Source organism: Molossus molossus, unplaced genomic scaffold, assembly GCF_014108415.1.
Source record: "Molossus molossus isolate mMolMol1 unplaced genomic scaffold, mMolMol1.p scaffold_m16_p_21, whole genome shotgun sequence".
Taxonomy (NCBI): domain Eukaryota; kingdom Metazoa; phylum Chordata; class Mammalia; order Chiroptera; family Molossidae; genus Molossus; species Molossus molossus.
Window position 1 is genome coordinate 15,080,651 of NW_023425357.1, and position 18,712 is coordinate 15,099,362.

Genomic DNA, 18,712 nt, shown 5'->3' on the forward strand with positions numbered 1-18,712 from the left:
GCTTTGTGAATATATCAAATATTAAAAAGCCCTTATGCCCAGCCTGTGTGGCTCAGTGGTTGTGAGTGTTGACCCATGCATGGGGAGGTCGCCAGTTCGATCCCCAGTCAGGGCACATGCCCAGGTTGCGGGCTGGATCCCTGGTGGGGAACATGCAGGAGGCAGCCAATTGGTGTTTCTCTCACATCGATGTTTCTATCTCTCCCTTCCTCTCTAAAAAATCAATAAAAATATTTTTAAAAAAGTTTTACACAAATGGTAGCAAATCTCTATACATTGCTATTTTTACTTATCCTACACCATAAAGATTGGACCATATCAATACATATATAGTTGCCTTTTTTTTTATATATTTATTTTTTTTAATCCTCATCTGAGGACATTTTTCCATTTTTTGTACAGACAGAGTGGGAGGGAGAGAGAGGAAGAGAGAGAGAGGGAAACATCGACGTGAAAGGGACACATCAAGTGGCTGCCACCCGCACGACCAACCAGGGCCGGGGACAAACTGCAACCGAGGTACATACCCTTAGCGGGAACCGAACCCGGGTCTCTCCGGACCGCAGGCGGACTCTCCAACCGCTGAGCCAAACTGGCCAGGGCAATATAGTTGCCTTATTTTTAACAGCTGCATAGTATTCCATCATGTGTGTATTTCATCATTTTAAACCTTTTTAAATTATTTTTTCTCTTTCCAACAATCCTATAATAAATATCTTTGCACATAAACCTCTAGAAGTGGAAGTACTAGATCAAAATGTATATACCTTTTTTAACCTTATTGTGAAAAATGTGAACATATGTAAAAATACATAGAATATTCTAATGTAGCCCAATTCCCCCATCACTAGCTTCAATAATTATCAGCTCATGGCCAGTCTTGTTTTATCTGTAATCTTACTCTCCCCTTCCACCTCCATGTTATTGAAATAAATCCCAAATATATTATTTCATCCATAAATATCTCAGTATGTATCTCTAAAATATATCACAACTTTCGGAAAGATTTTCGGTCCTTAAAAAAATTGACAGTACTCTGGAGATGGGGTGGGGGGTGGAGGATCAGGAGGAGGGTGTCAATGGGGGAAAAAGGAGAAACATCTGTAACAAAAATAAATAAAAATAATTTTTTAAAAAAATTAGAAAAGACAAACACAAGAATTGACAATACTGTCTTAAGGCCATTACATATCTGATAGGGTTTTCTAATTATTTTATAAAATGTCAATTTTAAAAAACCAAATATTGTGCACAAATTGCAGTTGATTGTCATGTCTCTTAAGTCTCAAGCCTCAATCTGTGCATTCTCCCTCATCTTTTTTTTTTCTTGCAATGTATTTTTTGGAGAAACAACGTTGTTTGCCTTATAGAATTTCCAGTGCCTGCTTTTTGTTGGCTGCATCCTGTGGTGTGGTTTAACATGCTCCTCTATCCCTGGTATTTCCTATTAATTGGTATTAGAAGCTGAATCAGATTGAGATTCAATTTTCTTATTAAAACCACTTCCAGGTGATTAATATTAAGAGACATAATATCTAGTGTCTTTCTTTTTATGATTTAGCAGCCACTGATATTCAATTGATAAATCTATTCATTAGGGATTGCAAAATGATATCCTATTATTTATTCTACCTTTGTTAGCTAGAGTATTTTTATGACAGAAAACTTCCCTTCAACTATCATTTGGTTATCCACAGTACAGAAAGGAACGGCAGGATAAATGCTTCTCTTTCTTACTCTTTATTGGTTTTCAAAATAATGAGTTGGTTCCCTACCATTTTGCCATGGTAACCAGTGAGTTGGGAGGAGGGGAGTGAAGTATATTTAATATGCTTAAATCCATAACCTCATTGATGTTCACATTGTTCCATGTTTGACTCCTATATCCTTTTGAGATGATCACAGAAGTCTTTAATCACTTCCTTGCTCTCTGCCACAAGGTGTGCCAGGCTCATCTTATTCATTTCCTGCCTCTCACCTCAAAGTAGCCATTTCCAAGGAGTTCTCGTTATTTCTGATATTTTAGTACTTTCCCAAATGGTATTTGGAAACCACAATTGGATTGCTAGGAGTGCAAACTCCCTCTCCTGGTTGGATATTTTTAAGAAACATACACATTTTGTCTGGCCAGTGTGGCTAAGTGGTTGAGCATTGACCCATGCACCAAGAGGTCGCCTGTTCGATTCCTGGTCGGAGCACATGCCCAGGTTGTGGGCCAAATCCCCAGTGGAGGGCATGCAGGAGGCAGCCAGTTGATGTTTTCTCTCATTGATATTTCTATCTCTCTCTCCCTCTCCCTTCCTCTCTCTCTAAAAATCAATAAAAGAAAAAAAATGTTTTTTGTTTTGTCCTTATGAAAAGTAAAAAGGCTCAAATAAAATAATACAGAGAACATAGAAAATTAAGGAAAAACATTTTTAGTGCCTTCCCTCAACCAATAGTGTTATCATTTTTGCATATTTCTTTTCAGCTTCTTAGGTTTAAAAACTTCATACTTTATTAAGCACACAAAAGTAGAAAGTGTAATACATTATATTCTCATCACCCTGCTATAAAAGCCATCAACCCATGGCCAGTCTTATTTTGTCTATACTCATGCCCACTTCCTCTTCCACTGGATTCTTTTGAAAGCAGAATTCAGATATCATATGATGACATCTGTAAATATTTCAGTAATTACCTCTAAAAGAAACTTTTAAAAAAAAGTATCAGTAAGAATGTACAATTCTTATGAGCCTTTAGTAGGGAGAATAATAAAAGTTTCTACCAAAATCTGGTTTGATACTATGATACTCATTGTGATTGCAGAAAAAGTTGTTTCATATATATTAAGAGAATTAGAAGTTTAGGAAAAGGTTTCTCTAGGAAGATTTTTTCCCCCAAAGTTCTCTCTAGTCAAAAAAATTTTTTCAGGTACAATTGTGAAAGGTGAAGGTTTTTTTGTTGTTTGTATTAAATTAAAAATTTAACTGAATTGGTACAACTCTTTTTTTTTTTTATCCTCACTCAACATTTTTGCTTTCATCCTCAGATAGAGTGGGAGGGAGAGAAGGAGGAAGAGAGAGAGAAACGTCGATGTGAGAGACACGTTGACTGGCTGCCACCCACACGACCCCAACTAGGGCCGGGGACAAACTGCAACCGAGGTATATGCCCTTAGCGGGAACCGAACCCAGGACTCTCTGGTCCACGGGCTGATGCTTTAACCACTGAGCAAAACTAGCCAGGGCTGAATTGGTACATCTCTTACCATAATTCTAAATCTCTGATATATTGAAAATTGCATTTGTTTCTTTGCTCCTTGAAAACAGTCAGATAGTCACTGAATGAGTTAAAATTAGGCAAATGATAGAATATTTTTGTGGCAAGAATATGTAGGTGGGAAACTTTACAGAAAAAAAATAGGTATTAGATAGGAAATTCCACACTTAGAATCACCATGCCTTAAACTCTAGCTGAAGAAGAATTTCACAAGTCATTCCAAAGAATCTACATATTTTAATTTTGGAAATAATGTTTGATATCGCATCTTTGTTAGATTCATAAGAAACATTAATGATGCAACAGCTGACTGTATTCTCCACCTAGATGTTTCTCCAGCACCTCAAATGCAATATCTGAAACCAGATTTTAAATTCCACTCTCCCTATTTGATAGCTGCAAAATCTTCATTTTCTTTCATATTTCTAATATATCTTGATTAATGATGCCATAGTCTGCCTTGTCTCCCAAGCCAGAAACAGCTGGCAGCTAAGACTTCTGGTACCTTATCTTCTACTTTTCAAATATTAGCTTTAGATCAAATCTAGACTCTTATCACTAGGTAGGTGATAACCTAGGTTCTTAAGCTTTAGTTTTGGGCTCATAATAGTACCTCATGGAGTTTCGAAAACAAATGTGAAGCACCTACTAGAAATTCCATCACAATAAGCCTCAACTCAGAGAGGAAAAAATTTGTTATTACATAACAATTCAAAGTTACTTAAATTGCAGACATACTTAAACTGAGCTGTTCCTAGTCCCATTAATAAATTCCTCTCTGTCTTCTCTTAACAAACAGCCCTATTGCTCACCCAGTTCCCAAAGCCAAATGCCTAGGGATTATCCTTGGCCTTCCTATCCCTGATAGTTTGCTTCTACCCAGTAGGACATTTCTAAAATACACATACCCCTTTCCTGAGTACCATAAGAAAGGTACTTTGGAGTAATAGGCCCTGTAGCCAGAATTCCTGAGTTAAAATCCAAGTTCTGCTATTTTGTTTGCAGTGTGACCTTAAACTAGTTTCATAATTTGTTTCCAGGCAGTAGCTTTGTTGTGAGGATATAAATTATATATGCTTAGAACGTGCCTGGGGCATAGTAAGGGTTGAGCACATTTATTTCAACTCAGTTCAATATTTATGGAGCACCTACCATGTGCCAGGCACTATTCTAAGCACTGGGGATACAGCAATAAACTAGACAAACAAAAAGCCCCACTTTCTTGGAGGTTGCATATCAACAGGGGAAGAGAGACCAACAAACTGAGTAAATTTTGTAGTATGTTAGAAGGTTGTATGCACCAGGGTGAAAAAAGGGCAAGGTAAAAGAAATCACAAATATGAGGGGGAATCATTGCTATTTAATATCATCACCAAGTTATTTAATAATTAATTATATTCATTATGTAATATGAATGATATATGTAACATTATATAGATAACATTTGTTATTCCTATCATTATTACCAAGTTATTTAATAATTATATTCATTAATAATTTAGAAATGTCTTATTTGTATAATCAGTATTTTTTATCACTATTATAATTTTTTTCTTTATTGATACTAGAGAGAGAGAGAAGGGAGAGAGATAGAAACATGGATGAGAGAGAACATCCACTGGCCACCTCCTGCATGCCCCCCACTGGGGATTGGGCCCACAACCTGGGCATGTGCCCTGACTGGGAATGGAACTGAGCAACTTCTTGGAGCATGGGTCCACGATCAACCACTGAACTACAAGGGCTGGGCCATTGTTATAATTTTTTTTTAATTTCAGAGAGAGGAAGGGAGAGGGAGAAAGAGATAGAAACATTGACTGGCTGCCTCCTGCATGTCCCCACTGGGGATCAGGCCCACTACCTGGACATGTGCCCTGACCGGGAATCGAACTGGTGACTTCTTGGGGCATGGGTCAGTGCTCAACCACTAAGCCACACCAGCTGGGCATTGTTATAATTTTAAATATTGCCTTAATTCCGCCCTCATCATCTCTTATTTGCCACCAGAAAGCTGGGTCTAAAACCGAACATCAACATGGCATATCAATTGTCTTCCCTCAATAAATAGAGGCCAGCCCTCCAGCACAGAGTTGTGTGGGGGGGTACGTGAAAAACACTATAAATGGTGATAACTGTTGAAGCAGGTAGCGGATCCAAGAATGGGAGTTCATTATACCTTTCTCTGCTTTCTCAGTTTGAGAATTTCCATGATAAAACTAAGTACAAAAATATTTTATATATGAACCTTGCCGCTGGAATATAAAATAACAGCTCTTACCTGTGTCTGTGCAATAGTTACTGGCTCCGCCGTAATTGTTAGTTCAGCTATGCTCAATATAGGTTATTTAATGCTCTCAACAAGCATTTAAGATTCTTAGTCCCACGTTACAGATAAGAGTACTGAGGCTCAGAAGTGCAATCACTCGGTCCGAGCAGATAAGCAGCAGCTCGAGCCCCGGTTTACCTGCGCCCTCGCTCGCCCTGCAGTACCGATCCGGGTGGGAGGAGATCCGAGAGACCGGGAAAGAAAATGCACTTGCTCCGGGAGGATATCTCCGCGGAAACAAACCAAAAAAATCGATTCCCCTGTACCGCTTTCCTCTCCACTTGGACCAATAGAGATTCTGAGATGAGTAACGGCTGGATGCCCCAAGCAGTTGGCGCGGAGGCGGGGTTGGAGCGCCTGCTCCTACCAATCGGAACCTGGCCACAGGCTTTTCCCGGCTCCACCCCTCTTCGCGCGGCCCCGGGCTGCGGGAGGCTCGGGGGGCGTGGCCTGGGATTCCCAGAGAGGGGAGGCCACTGTTTGTCCTTGCCGGAGAGGGGAGGTGACTCCAGCCGAAGAGGACGCAGAATGAGGGCCATACGGGTGAGGGCCCCCACCCCAGAAGCCTTCACCCCAATACGAGACTCTCTAAAGGTCCCGGGATCTGGGGCCTTGTAACCTGAGCCCCCTTCAGGGTTCGAGTCTTCCTCCTAAACAGCCCGGGACCCCCAATCCAAGGGCTTCTCAGATACTAACATGGCCCAATGCCCCGGGGTTTCTACTTCTTCCCTTCGCCCGAGACTCCCTAACACCCCCGGACCCAGGCACCGGGAATCTAACACCCTTTCCCTTCCCCGGACTTCTCAGGCTGTCTGGAAACCGCACTGAGTACCTCGGATCTAGTTCCAACATTCCCGGGACCGGGGCTTCTCCCATGAATCCAGGGAACTGAGCCTCCCTTTTAGGCCCGCTGCTCCTCCAGGGCGGTCTGGACAGCCTGCTAACTTCCAAGCAGACCCCCTGGGCGCGGGTCCCCTTCGGGGTCTTTCTTGACAGCACGCCCTACCCCACTCCTGCTGGCAGTTCGATCTGGCCTTTGGGAAGCTCCCAAGGCATAGGGCCGTTCCGGTGACCCCTCCGCTGGACCCACTTGGGGCCGCCTCCCCGGGTGCTCTAATGCCCACCCACCGCTGTCCCCCAGGTCTCCCAGGCACTGATTCGCTCCTTCAGCTCTACCGCCCGGACCCGCTTGGAGAACCGAGTGGCAGAGAAACAGAAACTCTTCCAGGTAGGCGGAGCGGGGTCGGGGCGAGGTGAGGGCCGGGGCCGCAAGGTCGATCGAGGGAGGTGGGGGATACCGTCTTCGCAACAGCCAGCCCCCCTCTTATTGGACGCCCCCAACATCAGGCGGACAATGACCTCCCGGTGCACTTGAAGGGCGGGGGAACCGACGGCATTCTGTACCGAGTGACCATGGCGCTGTGTGTGGGAGGTGAGTGCAGGGCCGGCTCGGCCTCAGCAGCAGGAGGCGGGCTCGAGCGGGAGTGTGGAAAGGGGCTGGTTCCCGGGCTGGGATTGGGTTCTGAGCTGGCCAGGTTTGGGGACGGCACTGGAGTTCAGTTTAGCAAATAGTGAGGGAGCTCCCTGGAGCTGGGCTCCTGTCACAGGAGAGGGTCTGGGGCCTTGGCAGGAGCCGGGTACAAAGCTCAGTGCCTGATCTTGATCAAGGACCAGGGATTCCCCACTTGAAGTGCAGTTTGGGGAGGGAGCCTGAACTGGGGCTGGGATCCAGACTGGCGATTGGCCAGTCTGCAGTGGGGCTTAAAAGCCCAAAATAGAGTTCAGGGAAACTATTAGGGTCTCATTCCGTTTCCCCACACTCCCTCCCTAGGCACCGTCTACAGCCTGTATTGCCTTGGCTGGGCTTCTGTCCCCCACAAGAAGTGAGAACAAGAAGCCTGCAAGACCTGAAGGACTTGAGTAAACATCAATAAATATGCTGGCTTCTTGGGGAATCCAGCCCAGCTCTGGCCTCTGTGTGCCCCTCAGCCTGTCCTCCCACTAACAAGCACTCTGTCCTATGGAGCCCACTGCGCCAGCCTTGAGTCCCTCATTCTAGACCAGGACTATTCCTCGGATGTCACTGCCTCTCAGCCCTCCCAGAGGGGCTGGGGAACCCAAACAGCACCTCCAGGCCACCCCTTAGGCTTGAGGACCTGAAGTGGGATCCTCAAGTGGGACAGGGATATGTATCCTGAGATAGCAGCCCCTCTTCCTTGAGAGGCTGGGGGGCGGTGGGTAGGAAGACGCTAAGCATGGTCCTGGCAAAACAGGCAGGGGCAAGTAAGGAACAAACTCATGCATAGATGAGAGTGGGACAAACATGACCTTGGGAGACAGAACCAGGGGCGACACTGACACTTCCCACCAGCCCTGCTTTTGCAGCATGACCAGAGAGGCCTCTGGGTCCCAGTCTCAGCTTCACAGAATCTCTGAAGCATCTTGGCAAAAATGAGGCTACAGTTCAACTGGGATCCAGTGTGAGAGATATTCAGAGCCAGCCTTGGGGATAGACACAAAAGCCCACGAAATCACCCCCACTCCACCAGCAGGATTCAGTCTCCCTCTACCCCCAGACAGAGCCGGAGCCACCCCTCAACTTGCAGAACAGGAGGTAGATCTCAGAGTAGCAACTGGGGTGCATTTATTTCCTCCAGGGCCTAGTAGGCTGGGAGCAGAATACAAAGGCACTGCGCATGTGGGCCTATGGCCTGGAGTTCAGCTGCCTGGATGGTTAAGTGAACAGGTGTGCCAGGGTACACAGGGATTGGGGTGATCCTCCCAGAACACAGAGAAGGGCCCTTGGGGTGTGGAAGTGACACAACTTGGCACAGATGCACGAGAAGGGTTATGGAGTGGATGTAAAATGTGTGTGCCGAGGGTGGAGTGACGCACGGGGCAGGGTGTTAGAGTGTCGGGGGTAACTTGGGGCATGGCATGTTGGGACACGTGGAACCCTAGCTGTTGTCTGAGAAGCTAGTTGCCAACCGCTGGGAGAACAGAATAGCTGGTGGGTCAGCAGGACCCACGAAGACATGACTGCAGACAGGATCAGCCCCGGGAGAGACCAAAAAGTCCAAGGTGACACCTACAGTGAGGTGACGAGGAGAGAAGTCTGGGGTTCCCATTCAGGAATACATAGTCAGCTGCAGCCACTGGGGAGAGAAGGGCACAGAGAGTGAGGAGGAGACGTGGGAATACCAGGAGCCCTCTCTGCCCTCACCCACGGTTTGCGGGGAAAATAGGAAGGAGGGAGCCCAGTTCAGAGCTAAAGGGAGGGGCCCCTGCTAGGAACCCACATCCCAGGATGGGAGTTCTTACCTCCTGGATGTTCACCTGAATTTGTCCAGTGCCATCCTTATCAAGAGATTTGAAGGCACCTAGGGGAGAGGGGAAGTATTAGGGGGTGGGGCGCGGTTGCCTTTTAGGATAAAAATATATGGGATGATAATAGTTGCTAGTACTTTATTTAGTACTTTGTGCCAAGCATTGCACAAACACGTTTAATCCAATTATGTGAGGTGAGTGTCATTTTAAAAGTTGGCACAGAAAAGTGTTGTGCTCCAGGTCACACAATGAGAAAGTGAGGACATTGAGATTGAAACCCGGGCTACTACCCACCTCAATGATGGCCTCCAAACACCTGTGCGCCCCCACCCCTCATCACCCTCTGCCAAAGTCGCGGCCTCCCACCAACCTCTAAGCCCTCCAGTTCCGGCCTAGACAGACTATTGAAAAGGGTCTACGCAGGCTCCGCTTCCTGCCTTAGTCTGGCATGGTTCCCACTCCTGCCCTGGAACTTCACTCTATGTTCCCCACCCACAGTCAAACCTGGGCAAACAGGTGCCCACACTGCCTTTGTTTCCTCTCTCTCATTCTGCACTGTTACAGTCCTCAGATGTCCTGGTGTCCTGGACGATACACTCACTGCTGATAAACCCAATGGACATTTCTCAGATGTGACTTCTGGCATTATCGGCCCTATTGTCCACTCCCACCTTCCCTTCACATCCCTGACATCCCTGTCCCTTTTCCTCTACCTATGCTCTCAGTGTGTTGTCCTCCCTGGCCTCTTGGGAGGTCAGGAGAGCAAAGCCACACCTGCCCCTTCCCTGCCTACAACCTGCTATGGCTCTCCAATGCCCTTACTAGTGTCTGAGCACCCCTAAAAACTGGCATTCACAGCCCTGTGTGCCCACTGATCTTGCTTCTTTTCACTCAACTTTCTCAAACTGGTCCGAGTTCAAATTCTGGCTTTGCAACTTCTTTGCTGACTGGCTGTAAGCAATTTTGCCTCCTTGAACCCTAGGTTCCTCTTCCATAAAATGAGGACAATAATTCCCACTTCTCAGAGCGATCTTTTTTTTTTTTTTAATCCTCACCCGAGGACATTTTTCCATTTTTTGTACAGATAGAGTGGGAGGGAGAGAGAGGAAGAGAGAGAGAGAGAGAGAGAAACATCGATGTGAAAGGGACACATCAAGTGGCTGCCACCCGCACGACCAACCAGGGCCAGGGACAAACTGCAACTGAGGTACATGCGGGAACCGAACCCGGGTCTCTCTGGACCGCAGGCTGATGCTCTAACCGCTAAGCCAAACTGGCCAGGGCTCTCAGAGCGATCTTAAAGATTCAGTGCATCAATGTTCAAAAGAGCCTTCACGATCAAGTCCCTATTATCCCCTCCTCACAACCTTGTGTCTCACTATCCCACCCCCTCTTCAACATGCTGACCTGAGTTCAACAAAAAACACCAAAAGCACCATCTTCCTTTTCCTTTCTAGGCCTTTGCATAGGCTGTTCCCACTGCAACACGCATCCCCACTCTCTCTGGGGTCACTCCTCACCCCTAAGGTCAGTTCACATGTGCCTTCCTCCAGGAGTCCCTCCTTGATCCCTCAGAGCTTCCCCAGTCACAAATCTAAACCCACTCTGCCCTGAGTTTTCCCTCACAAACCCCATCACTCTTCCCTGAGCTTTCCCCCTATCCCAGCAGCAACCATTCTGAGCTGTCACTGTCTGATGGTTTGCCTCTCCTCCCCTGGACTGTGAGTGACATGAAGGCAGGATCTGGGGCTGTTTCGGTCACTGCAGTGCCCCTACCATTGCCCACCTCAGGGTTAGGCTCAAAGACCTTAGCCAATGGAAGCTGAACAAATAAAATCCACCCCCCAGGAAGAGAGCTGGGGTATTACTCACGGAACATGGCATCCAGCCTGACCAGGCAGCTGATGAAGTTGTCAAAATCCATGTTCCCTGCCTCATCCGAGTAGCGTCGGATGATCATGTTGTAGAGATGCTCATTTAGGTGGAACCCTGACAATGATTTAGTCTCTCAGGTGTGGGGGCCACATAGCCCAACCCTCTCCCAGCCCCAGGATTCAGGCTCAGACCAGCTCAGTGGGGGCTCCCTCACCAACCCCACCCCCAGCCCCACCATGTCCCCACCAGCCATACCTGCCGCTTCAAAGGCCCCTGGAAGTTCACTGCTGCTAATGGTCCCTGAACGGTCAACGTCAAACTGTTTGTATATGGCCTGTGGAGACAGGGAGGTCAGGGATCAAATGAGCATCATGGGGCACAGCATCTCCATGGCTTATAAGTCTGTGCTAGGAGTTTCAGAGGTCACCACATACCTGCCACTTTTTGATGTTGTTCCACAAATACTTGAATTCCTCAAAACCCAGCTTGCCTGTTGTGTCACTCTGGCAGAAGGGTGTTAAGGAAAGCTGTACCAAATTACATGCATTGTGCACCCTGTGTACACCATGATGATAACTGCCAAGCAGGGAAACATGGGCTCAAACCCCAGCTCCTGTCTCATCCGAGTCATGTCACCTTGGAATTTATAATTTTTTTTTTATCCTCACCCGAGGACATTTTTTTCCATTTTTCGTTCAGATACAGTGGGAGGGAGAGAGAGGAAGAGAGAGAGAGAGAAACATCAATGTGAAAGGGACATATCGAGTGGGTGCCACCCGCACAACCAACCAGGGCTGGGGACAGACTGCAACCGAGGTACACCCCCTTAGCAGGAACTGAACCTGGGTCTCTCTGGACTTCAGGCAGTTTGCTCTAACCGCTGAGCCAAACCGGCCAGGACCAAGTCATGTCACCTTGGGTAGGTGCTATTTCTTGTTTTATCCATACATATTTTACTTTATGTTTCTTTTTTTTTTTTTTTTAATCCTCACCTGAGGACATTTTTTCATTTTTTGTTCAGGTAGAGTGGGAGGGAGAGAGAGGAACAGAGAGAGAGAGAAACATCGATGTGAAAGGAACACATCGAGTGGCTGCCACCCGCACGACCGACCAGGGCCAGGGACAAACTGCAACCGAGGTACATGCCCTTAGCGGGAACCGAACCCGGGTCTCTCAGGACCGCAGGTCGACGCTCTAACCGCTGAGCCAAACAGGCCAGGGCTACTTTATGTTTCTTATTGATTGATTTTAGAGGAAGGGAGGGAGGGAGAGAGAAAAACATCAGTTTTGTTATTTTGGTTGCTTCTTGTATGTGCCCTGACTGGTGATCAAACCTGCAACCTTGGCCTATCAGGACAATGTTCTAACCCACTGAGCTACCCAGCCAGAGCCACTTTATGTTTCTAAATGGTTAGGACTCTCTTTAAACATAATCATGTGGAATTATAATAAATTTTTTCATACTACAAGTTTCTCACCTGAAAACAGTTGCTAATTCTTCATATATAAAATTCTCAATTATAAAATCATATAAGATATGATTTCTGCCCTGGCCGGTTTGGCTCAGCGGTTAGAGCGTTGGCCCATCAACCAATGAGTTGCGGGTTTGATTCCAGTCAATGGCACGTACCTTCATTTTGATTCTTCCCTGGCCCTGGTTGGGGTCACGCGGGAGGCAGCTACTCGATGTGTTCCTTTCACATCGATGTTTCTCTTTCTCTCTCTCTTCCCCCCACCCCTCTCTATCTGAACAACAAAACAAAACAAAAAATGGAAAAATGTCCTCGGGTGAGAATAAAAATAAATAAATATATATATAAAAATAAAATAAAATATTGTTTCCTAAATGTTACAACACATACAAAACAGGAGCACCTTAGAGCTCTAAGAAAATGAAGTGACAGTGGTGAATACCTGCTGGGTAGTGATCAGAGCGGAATGAGATATTGGCAGAAAGCCCTTACTTAGCTCAGGAGCTGGCACTTCAAAAATTCTCAATAACAACTAAGGCCAAGACTTACCAGATTACCTAGTAGACATCGGACAGTTTTAAGCTTCTCAGAACATAACTTTCCTCACTAAATCCTCAAGACACCAGCCCCGCCACTATTATTGCCCAGTCATAGAGACAGAAATAGATTCAGAGCTAAAAAATCTACCTGTATAAGATCATAGTAACACCTAACATGTAAATCTTTTGCATGTAACTCTAATTTCTCTGTACTGCAGGCCGACGCTCCAACCGCTGAGCCAAACTGGCCAGGGCGTAACTCTAATTTGATATCACCATTATCATTCATCCCATTTTACAGGTAGGCAGATTGAAGCACAGAGAGGCTCAGTAAATTTGCTAAGGGACAGAGTCAGAATTGTTTAACCCTCAGCCATACATGTATGTGATCACATGATATGAATAGATATGTATGTGTCTACACTGACCTTATATGCTGAGTGTGGACATATCCAAGATTAGCTAATGACTGGCACATGTGCAAATAGATATGTGTTCCTGTGGATATGTCATCACACATCTTCATGTATATGGATGTGCCCGTGTGTGTGCATGTGTATGCGCACATGGGCATACCTATGGCAGTTATAGGCTTGGGTTCTCAAGCCCAAAAGACCTAGAGTTCAAATTCCTATCCAGACACTTATTCTTTACTAATAACTTCAAATGACTGCCTCTCTCTGACAAGTTTCTTTACCTATAGAACGGAATATAATAATTGTATATGTCTAACAGGATGGCTGTGAAGTACATGTAAGTGCCAGCTATGACAGCTGATGTTATTATTGATTGCCACACATCTATAGGTAGGTGTGTGTTCTAATGAATTTCTGTCCATGTCTGTGGGTATGAAAGCTATACCCTGGCTCCCACTCCTGCTCTCATTAAATTCCTTCCTCACTTAAGGCCTCTTCCAGGCTGCCCTCAAGGATACATCCATCACGGCCACCATGCTGCGACACGTGTCAAGGCCAAAGCCATCAGTCTTCAAATCAGGGTCTGTAGGGGAAAGGTTGAATGAAGGTCAGAGGCCAGAGGTCACAGCTACCCCAGCTGCTATACCTCTAAACCTGCCCTATGTGTTGACCCCAGACACTTACGTCGGGTCACAACCTTGTTGAGAATGTTCATGAGTTCTGTTGCGCTGACCTCCATGTCCTGCAGGGAAGTTTGGGGTGGATCAGGGGTGACTGAAAAGGGTTTGGGTGTATCAAGAAGGAGGATAGGAACTTTGAGATTGCCATGGTTGAGTGTGTGTGCAAGGGCCACCCAAGGGAAAGTATGGAAGAATTAGGACAGATCTGAGGACCCCAGGTTACTTACTTCTCCAGCCAGCTGGGCAAAGAGCCTCCGGAACTGCCGGACCTCCTCACTCTCATTTGCCTCGACGTTGGAGTAATGGGTGGGTGGGGGCTGCAGAGGGAGAAGATCTCAGAGAAGGTAGGGTGAGGGGTGGGGAGAGGTGCCCTAGGTGGTAAAGTCAGTGGACTGGGTAGCTGAGTGATCAAAGGAATGAGAGGTGGTCAATGAATAGGGAATAGTTAAATTTGTGGACATGACAATGGAGAGACTTAATAAGAGGGATCTCATAAGATGGAGAAGGGGTGGGGCTCCTCCAAAGGGACAAGGAGCAGTGCGGGAAAAGGCCTCAGAGTGGGAAGAAAGGTCTCAGGTTGGGGAGGGCAGCTTACCTGAGGCTCTGGGTTATACTGCGCAGCTGCCTCGCTGGAAGGAAACGGGAATTAGCTCCAGGGAGCAGGGCCTCCAATAGGCAGCAACAGCCCCCACATCCCAAATCCCCCAAACCCCAGACTGCCATCCTCCCTACCTGTTCCTTCCACCTGCCTTATCTGTCCTTGTCCACACCTGTCCCTATCCTTGCCGCCCTGGTTGCACCCACGAGGAAACTCAGAAGCCTGACCTCAAGGTAGGCTTCACTCCAACTAGAGCACACCTGCTCAATGGCAGCTCTCTCAGTAGATCCAGCCCCTTCGAGGTCTCACTTCATAAAAGTATTGCCCCAGCTTCTCCGGGACCCCAACCCCTCAGATCCCATCTGTCTAGGAACCTATTTCATCACTAGGGCTCCCTGAACGCTTGTGTCTTCCCAGTATCCCACCACAGCTCCATTAGTTCCTGCCGCTTGGAGGGATCACTGCTCAGTGGCCAAGGCTAATTAGGACCCTAATTAGCTAAGTAAACAATCTTAACCATGAAGTGTTTCTTTTTTTTTAATCCTCATTCGAGGACATTTTTTGATATTTTGTTCAGATAGAGTGGGAGGGAGAGAGAGAGAGAGAAACATCATTGATGTGAAAGGGACACATCGAGTGGTCGCCACCCATACGACCCAATCAGGGCCGGGGACAAACTGCAACCTAGGTACGTGCCCTTAGCGGAAACCGAACCTGGGTCTCTCAGGACCGCAGGCCATCACTCTAACCGCTGAGCCAAACCGGCCAGGGCAAGTTTTTCTTTTTTTACAAAAATGTTTTTATTGATTTTTGAGAGAGGAAGGAAGAGAAACATCGTTCAGCTGCTTCCTGCACGTCCCAAACTGGGGACTGAGCTCGCAACCTGGGCATGTGCCCTGACCAGCAATCCAACTGGGACCTCTCAGTCCATGGGACAACGCTCAATCCACTGAGCCACACCGGCGGGGCCGTTGTTCTATTTTAATCCAGCCAGTTCCCAGCCAGGCTGAGCCCCTTCAAGACCACTCCCTTACCCCAGTAGGCCTGGGCCTCTTCTGGGGGCACCGTCTCATAGACCCACCCAGGACTAGGACTGCCGCGCGGCAGGGCCCATAAAACAAGCCTTGCCCCCATCAATTGACACCAAGAATCACTGGCTCCGCCCCCTTAACGTTCGTTCCCAGGTTAGCGGAGTCCAGCCCTAGTAAGCCCCACCTTCCAAAACCCCTCTGAGACCCACCCACAGACTGCGACCCCTCCAGGTGAAGCCCCGCCCCCATGGACTGCGGTCAACCTCTTTAGGGGCCGCCCCCTCAAGGCCCGCTTCCCAGCCCAGGCCCGGCCCAGCCTAATTAAGGCTCCGGGTCAGACTTCAGGTTACCCCATTCTATTCTTGCTGGACAAGTCTCCAACGTTAGGACCCGCCCCCTCAAGCCCCGCCCTACCTGATGGCACTAATGACCCCGCCCAAGATGCGCATGGCAGTTCCGCCGCCGCCGCCGCCGCCGCCACCACCACCGCCGCCGCCGCCGCCGCCGCCGGCTCCGCTGATCAGGCCTCCGAGCACGTTCCCCAGGCCCCCGCCCAGGCCCCCGCCTCCCCCGCCGCCGCCACCGCCGCCCTTCAAGAACGAGTTAACCAGGAACATGGCTGCGACTCAAGATTCCTAAGGAGAAAACAGGGGTTAGGTGGCAGCCTCGCCCCGAGCCCACCTCCTCCCCATTAATATAAAAATTGCAGGCAGCTGGACGTGGGGCCTCCAGCTGGACGTGAGGCCTCCGGGAGGGGGCCTGGGCTTCTGGGGGAGGGCAGTTCTTGGGTGGCCGCGATAGGGACAGAGGAAACGCCCTCGGGATTCAAAGTGTCCCCCCCAGTTAGGCTTGAGTGACCCTAGATTGAGTCTACACATAGGTATCATGAAGGGCAGGGGTGCAGTCTGGTGGGGCCCTAGGGGACCCCACGTTAGTGTAAGACATCCTTCATGTGTCTGGGCACTCGAATCGGAGCCCCAGGACTGGACTATAGGTCTTGGGCGGGTCAGGAACGCGACGGAACAGATTCTCGGCCTGGAGGCCCCGGGACAGGGTTTTGGAAATTCAGGCTGTGGGCTTGAGAGTCTAGATACCCCCAGCAGCGGGGGACAGTGTCGCTGCTGGGTCTGTGATCGCAGGTGTATGACCCGGGCCTGGGATAACGGGGTTCCCCATTAGAACTGGGAACACGGACCTAGGATCGTGGTTCTGGAATACCCTCCCCCCAGGGCACAATTTACAGGGTACCTCTCAAATCCGTGGGCTCGTATTTTAATGAAACCGAGAGTGGAGGCAGGACAGGTCTGGAGGTTCGAATCTCAGATCGTAAGTCTGGAGGACCCCTGAAGCCGGGACTTTAGGATCTCGTCGGGTCTGGGGCCGTGAAGGCCGGGATTACGAAGTACAAGCAAGGGGTGGTCTGGCCTGGGCGCTCACCGCCTCTCACAGGTCCGCCGGTCCGCTGCTCTATGCTGCTCCGGGGCTTCTGGCTGCGTCCGGCTCCCTAGGGCGGGGCTCGTGACTCAGGCGGCTTCCACCCGGATAACCTCGGCGGGCCACCCAGCCGGCGTCCGCGCGGTCCTACCGCCGCCTGCACACTGCGCCTGCGCGCGCGGGCTCGTCCCTGTTAACTGGCCGTGGCCGCTCCGGCCTCGTCCAGCATGCTTCCGGCGCCGCCAACTGAGGCCCGGCGCCGATTTCATTGGTTTGAGGTCTCCCAACACCAATCCAAGCTGGGTGAACACGTGCGGGGACAATAACTCCAAGGTGACCTCGTAGGTTGTTTGAATTTTCTCCCCGAAGCCGGTCTCGACCCGGCTACGGATAGGGTTTTCGGCCCGCTCCAAACGGGACTCTTGGCTCTCGGCCCCTATCCTGGCCTTGTCGCGACAGCATCTGGAGAACCCGGATTTTATTTGGTTCGCGATCCGGGGACAAGTGCCCGGGTCTGTCTTAGGCTAGACTAGGTTTCCCAGGACCTTGCAGCAGCAGGAGGGCGCACATACTGGGTAGGACTTGGCCTCCTGCATCCGCATTCCTTTACCCTCTCAGTCAGGGTCGCCAAAGTGTCACCTCAGTGTCCCGTCTCTAGACGGGCCTGGACATAGAAACAGTCCACTGGACTAGGCCTGGTTGGGTGGTGGGTGGGGAATGACGAAACTCGGAGGAAAAGTCACAACTCCAGCGGCCTTTGAGCCCTTTCCCTTGCTCTCTGGTTCCAGTCTCCAACCTGTGCACACCCAGTATTTTGGGGGGCTTTTCTTTACTTTTTAAAATATTTTTTCTTTATTGATTCTAGAGAGAGAGAAAGGGAGAGGGAGAGAGAGACAGAAACATTGGTGACATCGGTTGGCCACGTTCTGCATGCCCCCCACCAGGGATCGGGCCCACAACCTGGGCATGTGCCCTGACCAGGAATGTAACTGGCGACCTCTTGGTGTCTGGGTCTTCGCTGAACCAGTGAGCTACACCGGCCGGGCTTTCAGGCTCTTCACAAGGAGCTAAGTCTAGCTTCCAGGCAGTTTGGCTTGTCTGGCCCTTAACCTCTCCCTGGAGGCTGGATTGGCTTGAGGTTGAATCCAGACTCTGCTGTGGTGAACTCAGGACAGGACTTGGTTTGAACTGGGTCATTAACTCATGGTAAACAAGAACAGGGTGGAGGAGTTCCTTGGAGAAGGCAGGGCCGGACACCTGGGTCTGCTGGAGCTTGCACGTGAGCACATAGACTCCTTGGAGGTAAACTGCCAAGAACAGGTGGTATTGCCTGGCCCCGGGAACTGCTATTCTTTATATAAATGGTTGAGTTATGAATAGAACAGGTAGTCCTGGAGGGATTGTTATTGCAAAGGTATTTAACTTCTTTAGTGATTGACTGAATGCCTGCATTGTAACTTTACTCAATAAATATGCTGTAGAATACTGGCTGGGGCTCAGCATCGAGAGAGTGCTGAGTCCTCTGCTAATTCAGTTTAATTACTGTACCTGATCCGTCTGTCCTCTTTCGTGATCCCACTGTAACACCCTGCTCTTGTTAGCTGTGGCATACCCAAACAGGGACTTGAAATCTCTGAGCGATGATTTTCTAATTTGTAAAATGGGAACAAAGGTGCCCATGACCCCCTCACTAAGCCCCTATTATAATTGATTAAGGCTTAGTAGCTCTTATGCTGTGTCTATACCCATGCTG

The 18,712-nt window shown here is 48.6% G+C and overlaps 2 protein-coding genes across 3 annotated transcripts; one reads left to right on the top strand and one right to left on the bottom strand.

Annotated features, from left to right (window-relative positions):
* The first annotated feature begins 6,041 nt into the window (after window positions 1–6,041).
* Window positions 6,042–7,559, top strand: LOC118638661 (cytochrome c oxidase subunit 7A1, mitochondrial). The gene is made up of 4 exons (XM_036274747.1): window positions 6,042–6,130; window positions 6,729–6,815; window positions 6,935–7,019; window positions 7,419–7,559. Exons 1-4 carry the CDS (start codon window positions 6,116–6,118, stop codon window positions 7,472–7,474), a joined length of 243 nt encoding a protein of 80 aa, XP_036130640.1. The 5' UTR covers window positions 6,042–6,115; the 3' UTR covers window positions 7,475–7,559.
* Window positions 7,560–8,208: 649 nt separating this feature from the next.
* Window positions 8,209–17,049, bottom strand: CAPNS1 (calpain small subunit 1). Of its 2 annotated transcripts, none has more exons than XM_036274709.1 (11): window positions 16,963–17,049; window positions 15,940–16,160; window positions 14,492–14,525; window positions 14,124–14,213; window positions 13,901–13,958; window positions 13,735–13,799; window positions 11,224–11,292; window positions 11,045–11,123; window positions 10,787–10,903; window positions 8,909–8,967; window positions 8,209–8,742 (listed from the first exon to the last, which is right to left on the bottom strand). In XM_036274709.1, the coding sequence occupies exons 2-11, from the start codon at window positions 16,140–16,142 to the stop codon at window positions 8,716–8,718; spliced, it is 801 nt and encodes a 266-aa protein (XP_036130602.1). In that variant the 5' UTR covers window positions 16,143–16,160; window positions 16,963–17,049; the 3' UTR covers window positions 8,209–8,715. The 2 variants fall into 2 exon arrangements, with proteins under 2 accessions (XP_036130602.1, XP_036130601.1); XM_036274708.1 differs by having other exon boundaries at window positions 16,774–17,034.
* Window positions 17,050–18,712: the final 1,663 nt, after the last annotated feature.

Bases quoted from the DNA above. Each gene is read 5' to 3' on its own strand.
- LOC118638661 (XM_036274747.1), top strand. The intron at 6,816-6,934 runs GTAGGCGGAGCG...CCCCAACATCAG, and splicing joins AGAAACAGAAACTCTTCCAG to GCGGACAATGACCTCCCGGT. The intron at 7,020-7,418 runs GTGAGTGCAGGG...CTCCCTCCCTAG, and splicing joins CATGGCGCTGTGTGTGGGAG to GCACCGTCTACAGCCTGTAT.
- CAPNS1 (XM_036274709.1), bottom strand. From the start codon at position 16,142: ATGTTCCTGGTTAACTCGTTCTTGAAGGGCGGCGGTGGCGGCGGCGGG. The intron at 11,293-13,734 runs GTATCCTTGAGG...CCCTTCTGCCAG, and splicing joins GCATGGTGGCCGTGATGGAT to AGTGACACAACAGGCAAGCT. The intron at 10,904-11,044 runs GTATGGCTGGTG...AATCATTGTCAG, and splicing joins AGGGGCCTTTGAAGCGGCAG to GGTTCCACCTAAATGAGCAT.